The sequence below is a fragment of the Acomys minous genome, assembly GCF_964271855.1.
Source record: "Acomys minous genome assembly, chromosome: 6".
In the NCBI taxonomy this organism is placed as follows: domain Eukaryota; kingdom Metazoa; phylum Chordata; class Mammalia; order Rodentia; family Muridae; genus Acomys; species Acomys minous.
Window position 1 is genome coordinate 117,482,715 of NC_140487.1, and position 14,308 is coordinate 117,497,022.

General features: G+C 53.3%; 1 protein-coding gene across 1 annotated transcript in view; it reads right to left on the reverse strand.

The window, feature by feature from the left end:
• The window catches only part of PADI3 (peptidyl arginine deiminase 3), a 27,337-nt gene extending 16,751 nt beyond the window's left edge, over positions 1–10,586 (reverse strand). Inside the window, exons 1-4 of the mRNA XM_084787956.1 lie at positions 10,458–10,586; positions 3,608–3,788; positions 2,153–2,225; positions 278–339 (exon numbers count right to left, since the gene is read on the reverse strand). Coding sequence (XP_084644082.1) covers positions 278–339; positions 2,153–2,225; positions 3,608–3,788; positions 10,458–10,549 — 408 coding nt within the window. The 5' untranslated portion in view covers positions 10,550–10,586. The remainder of the gene's footprint in view (positions 1–277; positions 340–2,152; positions 2,226–3,607; positions 3,789–10,457) is intronic.
• Between the last annotated feature and the right edge of the window lie 3,722 nt (positions 10,587–14,308).

The following is a 14,308-nucleotide window of genomic DNA, read 5'->3' on the forward strand; positions in this document are numbered from 1 at the left end:
AGACGTCTGTCACCACCACTGCACAGCAAGGCTTTTGTTTTGTTTTATTTTTTTTAAGTTTCATAACCCATGACCTAGATTATAAGCCTAGAACTTTCTTTTCATCAATCAAGGATAGCCCAGGGCTGGGAACCCATGCTATGGTCATAACTGCTGCTGATCACTCCAATCGTGTCTTGTCTCTTTCTGGCCACCCTGGCCTTGCATCAACTGGGACGAAGGGGGACATTCAAAATGACCTCGCCCCTCTGACTCCCACCTGCTGCAGGAGACCCACCTTATCCACGAAGCTCCTGTCCTGTCGGCCCTCACAATTCACGTCACAGTCCAGGGTGATGTCTGTTGGGGAGGCAGCAGCAGGTGAGTCCCAGCGTGCATCTCAGTCATCTGGGCCAGGAAGCTGGGTGCCATCCCCAGGAGACACCCAGAGGGTGGGGCCCTGGACTTTCCTATCCTTGGGTAAGGGCGAGGGGCTTGGGGGTGGGGTGGGGTAGGGTAGGAGCAAATAAAGGGCCTGCAGACTGTCCTGCTGGAAGTTCTCCTTGACAGTTCCCTGTTTTGAAACTCGGAAGCCCTTGCTGTGTGGGCCAAGGCGGCCCTGTGCCCAGGAGGCTGAGGGCCCATCTACATGAAACTGTCTCTGGCCCTCAGGATGGAGCAGTGAGCTTGGATTTTGGTGTCAGTCGGACACAGGTATGAAGGTGGGCCTGGCCACCTCACTGCACAGCCTGGGAAATGCTGCCTCAGCCCCAGCCCATCTTCTCAGTCTTTCCCGTTGGAAACAAGAGGGTTCTGACAACGCTAACAGTGCCGTGCTTACAGTGCCTAAGCGGTCAGACCCCGCCTATAAAATGGGCTTAGTTCTTAAAAGGGAGAAAAAAGGGGAGGGGGGGCAGAAAGGTGGAACCTCACCAACACACCACACAAAAGAACAGGTACCAAGGGATTCGAGCCACAGAAAATCCAACAGATGACACGCTTTGCTACACATGCTCAGTTAGAGGCCATATAGGAGATAAGGGGAACAGTGTGTGAGACACTGGGTGGGATGGCTCAGACTCCGGACCTGCAGACTGCTGCATCAAGTCCTTGCTTGTAATTATTCATTTAACGTGCACGGTTGGGCGTGTGTAGTGGTTTTTGCTATTTATTTATTTATTTATTATTTGTGTATTTATTTATTTTTTGGTTTCTTGAGTCAGGGTTTCTTTGTGTAGCCTTGGCTGTCCTGAGCTCACTTTGTAGACCAGGCTGGCCTCGAACTCACAGAGATCCACCTGCCTCTGCCTCTCGAGTGCTGGGGTTAAAGGCGTGCGCTCCCACACCTGGCTTCCATCTTTCTTTGTTTGTTTGTTTTATTTTGTTTTGGGTTTGGTTTTTCGAGACAGGGCCGTCTTATCTTTTATGGTCTTTTGCTGAATCTGGGTCCGAAAAATTCAGCTAACCTCCAAGACTCCAGCCAGCAAGACTCCAGGGTCCTCCTGACTCCCCTCCCAGTGCAGGGATTACAAGCACGGGCTACCACGTACTGCTCTTATCTGGAAGCTGGGGATTCGAACCCAGATCCTCTCACTTGTTCAGCAAGCACCTTACTCATTGAGCCACCTCCCCAGGCCTTTCATCCTGTGTATTTGAGTTTTCTAATGTGCATTTTTTTTTCTTCAGTTTAAAAAATTGAAAAAAAGAGGCCGGGCGTGGTGGCGCACACCTTTAATCCCGGCACTGGGAGGCAGAGGCAGGCGGATCGCTGTGAGTTCGAGGCCAGCCTGGTCTACAAAGCGAGTCCAGAGCAACCAAGGCTACATTGAGAGACCCTGTCTCAAAAAGCCAAAAAAAAAAAGAAAGAAAGAAAAAAAAAAAGGAAAAAAGAAAAAAAAAAACCAGTCTGTGTGTGTGCCTGTGTGCATGTTTGTGTGTCTGTCTGTCTGTATTTGTGTCTGTGTGTGTGTGCCTGTGCACATGTGTGTGTCTGTGCACGTGTGCGTCTGTGTCTGTGTGTGTGCATGTCCTTGAAAAGGCCAGGAGGTTATTCTACTGTGGAGCTGCATGCTCAGCTTCTACCTGCCTTCTTTTAAAAAGACTCCGGTTCAGTTCATGCCCAGACCTCTCAGGACCCCCCAGCCGCACCCTTAGCCTTGCCCAGCTTACTTACCCACACAGGTGAGGTAGAGTACCGCATAGGCCAGGGGCAAATGCTCGTGGCTGGAGTGGTAGGCTATTTGAACCTGCAGAGAGAGACATTCCCAGTGTCACCTAAGGACAGGCCGGGGTAACCTGGTGGGCAGGGACAGGACCCTCAGAGACCTCTGTCCCTGTGTCAGCTTCCCTTTAAGCTCCTCAGGGTCACTTATTCCCATACCTTAGCGCGTCTGTAAAGTGGGCACCATTTGCCCTGGATCCGTGGGGACCTGGGTTCTAGTCCTACCTGCGACTACATGGACTTGAGCCCAGCATCTCTTTGCCAAGGTCCCATGCCTGTCTGAGCTGCCTCAGTTTCCTCATCCTTCTGACCTGCACGGTCCCCATTCCGCAGGTGAGAAAACTCAAGAGTCCGCATTTGACCTTCCCCTAACCCTGGTCCCAGAAGCACACTGCCTATGGGCTCTGCCCGGTGGCTTGGTCCCAGCTCTCACATCTGCCGATCGTGACATCTTGAGACAGTTTCTGACCTTCTCTGGGCCTCAATTTCCTCTACTATAAAGTGGGGGATAATAATGGTTTCTACCACGCAGGATGGGTTACAGCCGGGTGGATTAAAGAGGCGAAGCGCGTGGGGGCCCATCGCAGCTGGCCGGAGCTCAGCTCCCAGCCACCATTAATATCGAGGACAGAGGTGGTGACATTGGGAAGGTGCTGCAGGCAGTTTAATCACCGACTCTTTGCCCTGTGTCTATGCCTGGGACATGCCCTGCAGACATCTGTGCCCTACCACCCAGGCTCTGACATCCCCCTTTATCTGGGTCATAGTGTCAGGACACTATGGAGGCCACCTACCCCTCAGTCTGGGAACCCCAAAATTCTGCACCAGTATCTCAAAGGGGAGGGAGGGGAGGAGTGCCTATAAACTTTCTCAGTCCTACAGTAGCCCAAGAGCTCAGGATGTGGGAAGTGCCCACACAGCCCCGACTTGCAGAGCACCAGGTGGGGGGGCCTCTATAGCCTGGCAGGTCCTGTTGCCCAGTCCTAGGGACTCTGTGATCCTCACCAGCTCAGCTCCTTCCTAGGACTTGTGACTTCAGAGAAGCTAAAACCCTTCTCAGCCTCGGTTTCTTCCTCTAAAAAAATGGATTCATTGAGCTCAGGGAAGAAGCCAGATTCAGAGGGAAACTGAGGTCAACACAGCAGGACTACACTAACTTCTCCCCTCACAGGTGCTAGTTAAACAGAGGACACTCGGGGTCCATCCCCACCCACCCTGGAAGCAGGAATAGAATGGCCCCATCCTTCAGGTTGACAAAGAAAGGTCTGAGGACACACATCCAGGACTTGGAAGTTGCAGAATTGGGACTCACACCCAGCAGTGTGGCCCTCAGCCTGAGTGCTCGCTACCCCATGGAGCTATAGCGCCCTAGAGAAGTAGGGGACACAGGACCAGGGGTGATCTCACATGACTGTCGTTGAGGTCATTGCTAGGGGAGTTCACGACCACGATGATTTCTAGCCCTTCGCTGAAGCACCACCGCCTGCTGTCAGCTCGCTCTCGGCCCCTCTCTCTGCTGGGAGACACGTAGATGTCCACGCCGGGTGTCCCATAGACCTCAAACATGTCCGTGCCCTCGGGAACCGACCTGAGAAGAACAAGGGAGCAGGGGCAATGTGAGAGACTTCCTCAGACATGAGAGCTCAAGCTCCACACCCTCCTTCAGGAAGCCTTCCCCAACTATGAGGATGGCAAGCTCTGGGAAGCAGAGCTCAGGGGCCACACAAACCCATGGGCACACTTGCGCCTACGTCCTGAAATTCCAATGTCTCATCACCACCCAGCTCATTCAGGACTGGTGATTGTGTACACACACACACACACACACACACACACACACACACACACACACAAACGCTCAGACAGAAGGAGGAAGGGTCAGGTATAGAGACAGAAGGCAGACAGGAAATAGGTATAGTGGTGCACGCCTTTAATCCCAGTACTTGGGAGGCAGAAAGAGATGGATGTCTTGTGAGTTCAAGGCCAGCCTCATCTACATAGAGTTCCAAGACAGCCAGAGCTATATAGTAAGGCTCCGTCTCAGAAAACAACAAATGAAAGGAAAGAAGGAAGGAAGGAAGGAAGGAAGGAAGGAAAGAAAAGAAAGAAAGAAAGAAAGATGACAGACAGACACTGTATTGCCGAGGAAGTGCTCTCTCTTGGACCCCAGAGAACACCTGAGCCCTGCTCTCAAAGGCAAGCTGGCTTCCAGTAACCCAGAAAGCTGGTCAGACTTCCACTGTGCTTTCCCTTGGTCCTGGGTCCACTATGGAGGGCCAAGGTGCCCTGACACCTTCCTGCTGGGAAGCTCTTTGGCTCGGAGGCCCCAGTCACTCAGCTCCCCTGGGCTCTTCCCTAAGCCACCCTGTGAGTTGTGAAGAGTTCCTACAGAAGCTGGAGACCCCTTGGCCAGGAGGAACACACAAAGGTAGGGGCTCCCCATGGGCACATACACCACAGCCTTGGCAGAGTCGAGGACTCAGCGGCGCCAGGGCAAAACCGGTGACTATCAAGCTGGGTCCTATTTCAGCCAGGTGACCTTGACGACATCACCTAGAGTGCGAGATAGTAACACACGCTTGGCCAGCCTCTTGGGAAACCAGGAGGCTCAAGTGTATTAATAGCCATGAAAATGACCGGAACACCTCTGACCAGGGTCAGGAAAGCGCTATTAAAGTGACTTATGATGCAGGCTGCAGGCGGATGGAGACAGCTCTGACAGCGAGCTGGGACGGCTGAGGTGGTGCATCTGAGGAGAAGGGGTTTCACGCTGGAGCCTCCGGAGTTGAACATCAGACTATGACCACTTGATTCCCATTTTATCCTTATGAAGTGGGGAGCCAGTGATGGTTTCTCAGGGGGTAAGAGAGGTGGTGCTGCAAAGTGATTGAAGCCATGTTCAGTGTAGTCAGAAAGCCCGGGGTTCAAATCCCAGCCAACCACCACTCTCTCCTGGAGGGTAGGGCACAGCCTCCTCAGCGTTGCATTCTACCCAGCTGGCATGACAAGCAGATGGGAGATGGCACTCAAAGGAGTGATAGTCACCGCTTTATTTTCCTTCTGGGGAAACTGAGGCAGCCAGCAGCTAAGACTCCAGACGCCCATCCAGGGACCCATCTGCCAGCTCTTCCTCTGCACCAGCATGGAAACCGTGTGTTGGGATGGCCAAGGGGGACTACTTGAAAGGAGAACCCGAGTCACGAGCAGCAGATTCCTGTTTCTCGGAAGTCAGGAAGTGGAGGCAGACTTGAAAGTTAGGAAGTGCCTAAACCTCTCTCAGGCAACGCTCTTCCTTAGGCCGGGCCACCATGTCTGACTGCGAGGGAAATCCCCTACCTTAGCTTCTAGATGGCTCTGGGCCACGCTCCTAACCTGGCAGATGCTAGTCACAGCTCTCCCAGGCAGCATGCGTGCACAGTGACCAGCAAACACAGTAAGGTGACCAACCTTGCAAGAACCAAGGTAAGTTTCCTGGGACACAGAACACCCAGAACTAAAACCTAGGCAGGGGCTGGTGAGATAGCTCAGCCGGAGAAGGCGCTTTCTCCCAAGACGGATCACCTGATCCCTGGATGCCCAGGACTACATGGTAGAAAAAAAAGAGAACTGACTCCTGAAAGTTGACCTTTGACCTCCACATGCACACCATGTTATGTTCCCACCCCCACCCCCCATGCACAAATAAACAAATAAATGTAACAATATTTGTTTAAGTGGGCAGTCATTGAAAATGGGGACAGCGAGACAAGGGTGGTGGCACATGCCTTTAATCCCAGCACTCGGGAGGCAGAGGCAGGTGGATGGCTGTGAGTTCGAGGCCAGCCTGGTCTACAAAGTGAGTCCAGGACAGCCAAGGCTACACAGAGAAACCCTGTCTTGAAAAACAAAAACAGAAACAAACAAATAAAAAAGAGAAAATGGGGACAGCGCAATTTATCCTACAGGTGGCCAGTCCCTGGAGCCTGTGGACTAAGCTCCTAGTGCCAGCGGCACTGCAGGGTCCTGGCTACCAAGCCTTTCTGATGGCTACTGATGCCTGAGCCACGTGGCAAAAGGGGCTGCTTAGAAATGCCAGCCCTGAGTCCCCGCCGCAGGGAGGTCCAAGGATGACTTGGCAGGGAGACTAGCCCATCCTGGGACCCATCTGCCAGCTCTTCTTCTGTGTCCTTGTCCCCTGACACTAGTGATCTTGGTAAACAAAGCTGTCTCAGTATGATATATACACCATCATCTCACTTTGGGGAAACTGAGGCTCAAGCAAGCTGCTAATGGACAACTCCGGGTCTTGCAGTTTACCTGTCCTGTCCTCACTCCCAGGCAAAGCTGACCTGACACCTCCCTTCTCCAGCTATAGGTGTGTGTGTGTGTGTGTGTGTGTGTGTGTGTGTGTGTGGTTTTTCAAGACAGAGTTTCTCTGTGTAGCCTTGGCTGTCTTGGACTCACTGTGCAGACCAAGCTGGCCTCGAACTCACAGAGATCTGCCTTCCTCTGCTTCCTGAGTGCTGGAATTAAAGGTGTGTACCACCACACCCTGCTCAGCCTCCACCTCTTAAGTGCTGGGATGACAGTCATGCGCCAGCATATTGGTGTTTATGGTACTAGGAATTAAACCCACGGCCTTGCACATGCCAAAGGAGCCTTCTGTCAATTGAGCCCCAGCAGCACTCCCACAAGATTCAAAGGGGAAACTGTAGTGGAGACACTCACTGCAGAGAGGTGCGCACCACCTCACCGCCAGACGTGGTCACGTAAGAGACACCTGCTCCTCGAGAAAAGCTTCTGGTTGATGAAGACCCTCCCTTAGTGCACCTTGGTCATAGCCTCCCACCTTCTGGCTTTTCCAAGTACTGCTTCTGGGGCTCGCTCCAAGGCAACTGAGATCTACCTCAAGGTTAAGGCACCTGGGCTGCTGGGAAAGCACTAAGAGATTTCCAGCTCCGTGACCACTGTGCCCCGTGTGACCACTGCAGCCTGTGACTACTGTGGCCCATGCCCCCTGTGGCCTGTGACCCCTGTGGCTTGTGACCCATGCAGTCTGTGACCTCTGCAGCCCGTGACTACTGCACCCCGTGACTACTGCGCCCTGTGACCACTGTGGCCTGTGACCACTGCGGCCCATGACTACTGCACCCCGTGACTGCTGCGGCCCGTGACTGCTGCGGCCTGTGACCACTGCGGCCGTGACTACTGCAGCCTATGACCCCTGCAGCCTGTGACCACTGTGGCCCATGATTACTGAGCCCCATGACTACTGCGGCCCATAACTACTGCGCCCCATGACTACTGTACCCCGTGACTACTGCGGCCCCATGACGACTACTGCCAGCCACACTGCAGCCATGCAGACCAGACCCGACTCTTCCAACATCTCTCAGATATACACCTGAATACTCCCGGAGCCCTGAGCTTCCGCCAGTCCCACAGAGCCTTTGGAACTGGGTCCTCATCACCAGTCATCATGGGTTGTTTGGGTCTCAGGGCCTGGTTTCTATCTTAGCTCATTTCCTGAGTAAGTCCTTTCACCCACCAGGCCTCAGTTTGCCTATTTAGGAAAAGGGGTGGGTGAACTCCAAGCCTAGGGACTGCTTTCCACTCTCATAGGTGACATGTCATAAAGGTGACAGCCTCTGGGCCAAGCGGCCCCAGGTAACAGACACATAGAAGGGAGTCAGGTGTCAAAGAAATGCCTGATGGTTACTTTCAGCCTGTCTTCCCATCTCACTAAAGCCTGTCCCTCTGGCCCTGGGGAAACCCATAGCCACTCCAGAACTTTCCTTTTTCCCAGTATGAACCAAACTTTCTCTGTCTCCATGGCTAAAATCTCAGCCCTGAGAATGGTCCGTGTGGAGCTGGCAGGCGCTTCTGTGTCTCACAGCATAGAACGGGGCTGGCTTCATTCCCCTGAGCTTCACCACACATGTGGGAGATGGAGATGGATCAGCTGCCGAGAGGATCAGATGAGGCCTGGAGTCTCGCCTTCCTTCCCTGGCTGCTCAGGAGCTGCTCCTGGATGCCTCTCACCGCGGCCAGTCAGGCTCTGCTGAGCGGTCTCACTCCTGCCTCATCCTTCAAGGCTCCTCTCGCAGGAAGCCTACTCTGATTGCTCAACTCACGCTGGTTCCTCAGTCATCCATTCCTCCATCTCCTGGTACAGCTCAGGGGCTGTGTCCCAGCCAGCTGATACATGGCAAGCTTGGTAACATTTGAGAGTTTCCTCAGGCTCGGCGCAGAGCCATAAAACGATGCTAACGGTGAGGATGGCGAGGGATGCCATAATAGAATGTTCTGTGCGTGTTAGCAAGGGCTCTGCAGTCTACATACTATCTATGCCCTCCTCCCAGCGCCTCTCCGAGGGAAGGACCAGTTTGGATGTTCCCCTGCCTCTCTACCAAGTGGCTGGGTGCCCTTTGACAGGTTGGTTGACCTCTCTGGTTCTTGATTCCCTCATCTATGAAACAGTGAGGACAGCCTCCACACCCTTCGGCTGTGGGAGGCTCGGTTATCCGGGTAAAGTACACAGGCCGCTAAGAGCCTGGTGACCGGTCACATCTCTGGCCCACCACTTTGCAGAGCTAGAAGCAGAGAGTCCACAGGGAAAGAGTTTCCCACAATGGGGCAGCTGGGGAAGTGCCAGAGCCAGGGCTGAGCCACCACCGCGTTGCTCCAGGGTTGTAGGTCGGGGCCAGACTCCAAGAAGAGCCCTCACTGGACAGCTGCCAGGCCAACACTAGAACTCTCTCCCCAGATCGACCCCCGGTCTTCCACTTCTCAGAGTCCCCAGGGCTCGGCATACACTGATGCTCAAAAAGCCCATGATGAGTGTGTGGAGACACTCTATTCCCCGGGGGAGTATTGGCGATCGGGGTGTGTGGACGTCCTTTTAGAAGATACCAGAGCCCTGCCACGGCTGGACCATTCTCGTTCTTCTTGGTGAATCTCCATCATGGCCCTAGTCACTCAAGTCAGCCCCAACCAGCTTCTTAGCCGTTCACCCAGCCCATCCTCCATCCTCAAAGGCATCTCTGAGAGAAGGAGGAGGAGGAGGAGGAGGAGGAAAAGGAGAAGGAGGAGCTATCCCCAGCTCCCTGGACGGGTCAAACCAGAGCCGTATCTACCCAACGGGTACAAGGCACCCAGGCAGTGAGTCACCCTCATGGGCATGCAGTCCCGGAGCGGGACATGGCGCCAGGCAGCATCCACCCCCTCCTGTCCTACACGTTTCTTTGGATGCCACAGACTCCCCTCTGCACATCCCACAGCCCACCTACCCTCGGCCAGGCGCTGCTAGCTCCTGGTATGCGGTTCATCTTGGACTTGGTTATTTCCTTTGACGGGCAACTCACCCCCTGTCTTCCATACCTCAGACCTCTCTGCTTCCAACGGAGTTCACTGCACATTTTAAACGCTTACTTTTCTGGACGCTGTTCTCAAAGGGTGTGACAGTCTGGCTACTATGGCATATCTGACAATATCTAGAGACTTTTTTTTTGTTGTTTTGTTTTGTTTTGTTTTGTTTTTTGCTGACCCAGCAGGTGTAAGAGTGCTAATGGTCCCTGGTAGGTAAAGGCCGAAGATGACTCTCACGGTTTTACAGTGAGTGGCACAACCCCACAAGGACTTCTGGGGTCCCAGGGCTGAAGCCACGTCCAAGAAGCGGGCAGGGGGACTGAGAGGTGGCACCCTGACCCCAGCATCCTTGGAATTGTCCCCAGCTCAGCCTCAGAGCTGAGACTCAAAAGCCTAAGAAATCAGCCTCCATCCTACACAACTCCTTTCCTCCCCACCCCCACCCCCCACCCCCACCCCCGGAACCCAAACTACCCTGTGCCAAGCTCAGCCTGGAATGAAGCCGGCACAATGTGTGGGTGGTGAGTAACTGGTGAAAGGTGGATCTGAACCCACCTGGGGCTCCAGCAGCTGAGCAGCTGGAGCTGAGGTCCTGAGTAAGGCTGCAGTGGGCTCAAAGCCCAGCGCTGCCTCCTAGTGACTGTGCCACCTGGGGTAATGGCTCACCCTCTCTGTGCCTCCACTTGCACTTTGTGCCGGACATCAGGTAAGATGATGGAAACATCACGGCTCTTGCTGGGAATCTGTCTGACTACGGCAAGGACCCCAAGCTTTTCCCAGTGGGCAGGCGTTCCAAGGTTAAGATTACAGACCCAGCCAGTGCCCTGAGGAACACGCAGCTCCTGTGGGGGCGGGGAAGGCCCAGGGGCTCAGCATGAAGTACCACAGACCCTACAGGGCCAACTCTTACCCATAAATGTCCACGATGGTCTCAACGCCTGCCACACACACAGCACTGGTGGGGTGTTCCAAGGACACGCGTACAATCCTTTGCAGAGACATGCTGACCTAGGATGGGGGAATCTGACCACCAAACCCAGCACTAGCCAGAGGTCCCCCAGGAGGTGGTTTAAAAACCACTCAGCCCCACCCCTCCAGCCCAGGGTGCAAGCTCATTGGCTCCAGTCCTAAAAGCCCCGCCTCTTCCCAGCCGCCAAAGAGCCAAGCTCCTCTTCAGGATTGGCTGGAAGGCCTCTGATATTTGCATAGGAACCTGTGGCTCCCAGCCCAGGGCACCCAGGGAGTTAATTTCTAGCTGGAGAGAAAGCAAGTCCCCACAGGCTCTTGGCCAGCACATCTGGCATGGATGGGGCGCGGGGCAGGGGACGTTGTGGGTGGGGGCATGCAGAGGAACATGGGGCTTTGTCCTGGACTTTCTCTGTCCTCTGTCCGACTCCTTTCTCCACACTAGGGAGGGCTACTGAGAACGGAGGTTCCCAGGCCTGTTCCAACTTGGTACAGGCAACTGGGTTCTTTATGCAAGCCTGTGAGAGATTTATTTTATTTTATTTTATTTTATTATTTTTTGGTTTATTGAGACAAGGTTTCTCTGTGTAGCCTTGGCTGTCCTGGACTCACTTTATAGACCAGGCTGGCCTCAGACTCACAGGGATCTGCCTGCCTCTGCTTCCCAAGTGCTGGGATAAAGGTGTGTGCCACAATGCTTGGTGAGAGAGAGTTTTTCCTGTCTCTTTTTTCTCCTCCACTTCTTCTGCCTGCCGCTCTTCTCTTTCCTTTTCTTTCCCTTTTTCTTTTTCTGAATTTTTTTGTTGTTGGTTTTTTGAGACAGAGTTTCTCTGTGTAGCCTTGGCTGTCCTGGACTTGCTTTGTAGATCAGTCTGGCCTCGAACTCACAGAGATCCACCTGCCTCTGCCTCCTGAGTGCTGGGATTAAAGGTTTTGTTTTGTTTTTGTTTGTTTGTTTCTGAGTTTTAAATATCCCAAAGTCATTATGAGGCTGCGGATAATCTTGTGTTTCTGCTCCTTCTGCCTCCCAAGTGTTGAGATCACAGGCCTGCAGTACCCTGTTCAGATTTATCTGGTGCTAGGGCTCCAACCCAGAGATTTGTGCATGCTAGGCAGACACTCTACCGACTGGGCCACGCCCCCGGCTCCTGCTAGCCTTCCTCCCCTCTTTTCTTTAAAACTATTCTATCTATAGGAAGGAGAGATAATCCTGTTTTTTTAGGATCCCAAGTGTGGGATTGGAACGGTCTTGTGAGAGAACAGGTGAGGTTAATCCACTGGAAGACCAAAAACCTCGTGCGGGAGCTTGATTGTTGCCAGCTGAAAAGATCCCATGAACAGACTCTGGGAGGAGATATATAAATGAGCCCGGAACTGGAGGCGGGGCCTTTGGAGACTTCCGGATAGTTTTGGTTGTTCATCGCTCCTTGAGACGAGACACTCCTAGAGAGAACCACTGGAGGGAAGGCTTCGGGGCTCCGGGTTCTGCTTACTCCACTTTCCAGCAGAAGAAATCCTGCTGATTACGTCAGGAGAATCGTTCATCAGAACTGATATCCTTATGATTTTGTTATTATGTTCCTGAATCCTCTTTTCCTATTGTTTTGGTTAGTCGGTTAATAAGTTGTAATAAAATATATTGGTTAAGAAAATTGAGTCTACATCTGTATGTGCATTTATGGAGGACGCAGTGCACGTGCGTGCCACGGAACCTGTGTGGAGGCCAGAGGACTCTCTTCTTTCCTTCCGTTCCGTGCACTCCAGGATAAAACTCCAGTTGTCAGGCTTGGTGGCTAGAACCTTTACCCACGGGGCCACCTTGTTGATCCCCTGCCTGCCTTTCCTAATTAAAAGCCTGGCTTGTAAGACAGGACTGGGCTTCCTCCCTGACTCAGGGGCTTCCTGGCAGCGCTTTGAGCAACTGGTGTGCCATGGGGTGATGGACTCACATGGACTGGGCTTACTCTCCTGAGTACTGCCACTACTGATGTTGGAGGTCAAAACCTCCCAAGGGTTGGTAAGTGATACAAAAGCGAATGTCGGGAGCCAAGAATGCCAGAGTAGGAGGCCCTCCTGTAGGTGGGGAAACTGAGGCCAAGAGGTGTCTAGAACAACAAGAACAAGGTCTTCGGGAAGAGGAGTCTGGATTCGGGGCAGGCTGAACCGTGTACCGATGAGGTCGCATCTCTTCCTCCTGCTGCCTCAGTTTCCTCACGTGTAGAAAATGCAGCCAGACACCTGCCCTGGCAGAGATAATGGCTGTGGAGGCTCAGAAGAGCTGGGCAGAGGCCCCTCCCTTCTCCCCATGGCTGCTGCCCCTTCAGGGCAGGGCAGGGACCAGGATCTACTTCCTAGGATCCCAGTTGGAGGATGACATTTGGAGTCAATGACTGTCCCTCTTCAGCCTTAGCTCAGTGTCCGGGAAGGGCATTCCCCAAAGCAGCTAGGGCTGGGGACAGCTTGTTTGCAGCTGTCAGATGGCTGGGCTGTGGATTCAGCTTTAGGTGAGAACCAGCACTCTTTTTCGAGACAGGGTTTCTCTATGTTATCGTGGCTATCCCGGACTCACTTTGTAGACCAGGCTGGCCTCGAACTTACAACGATCCTCCTGCCTCTGCCTCCCAAGTGCTGGGATTAAAGGCGTGCGCCACCATGCCCAGCTGAGAACCAGCACTCTTGATAAAGTCCCTGATGGCCTCTGGAACTGTGGGGGAATGGCGGAAAGAGTGGGGGACCCCCTCCTCTAAGAGTGCTGACTTTCTGCTGGGGGCAGAATGGGTCTCGTATCCAGAGTCTACACCTCCCTTTGGAAGAAGGTTCTGGCCATCAAATCTCTCCGGATGGTATCAGCTTTTAAACAGCATTTTATTTTTGTGATTGTTATCCATTTGCTCAGTGTATATGGACATATCCATGCCACGGTGCAAGTATGGAAGTCGGAGGCCGATTTGTGGGAGTCTGTTCTTTCTCTCCTTCCGTCATGTTGGCACCAAGCATCTTTACTCACTGAGCCGTATAGCTAGCCCAGTACCAGCTTTTAGAAACAGTGCCATGGTTCATTCATGCTTTTACATGCTGATGATTGTAGACAGCTTCTTAGCTCATTAAAAAAAAAAAAAGCTAAAAGGGCCAGACAGCTGTGGTGCACAATTTTAATCCCAGCACTTGGGAGGCAGAGGCAGGCGGATCACTTTGAGTTCGAGGCCAGCCTGGTCTACAAAGCGAGTGCAGGAAAGCCAAGGCTACACAGAGAAACCCTGTCTGAAAAAAAAAAAGCTAAAAGGGTGTGTCAAAGGGTAAAGTGTGAGGACAGAGCAAGTAAGATGAGAGTGGCATGCCCAGGCTCCTGAGATCAGGACACCAAGGTTGGGGAATTCAGCACGAGAATCAGGGCTACAGAATTCCGTTGACCTAAGTCCTGGGCCTCAGCACTGTTGGAGCATCGTCCCAAGGCCCCCCTCCCCCACCCTTCTTCCCATCCTCCCTGACAGATGCACAATAAAGCCGAGGGAAGATGAGGAGGGAAAAGGCCTGTCCCTCTTCCCAGATAGCATCTCAAGCAGGCGACAGGGGTGGGAGTAGGCATGTGCCAAGCATTCTGTTGAATCAGCTGCTTGCCTGGCACTCACCTGCCTCAGCCCAGGAAGCTGCTCAGCTGACAGGGCCTGCGGCCTGCTGACGCCGCTGCCGAGCTTAGGGACTTGTGTGTGGAACAGGGAGACAGGGCCCCTCATTTCCCTCCCCCTTCGTCAGCCCAGGGACAAATGAGGCAGCCACTTAAAGAATGCACACTGA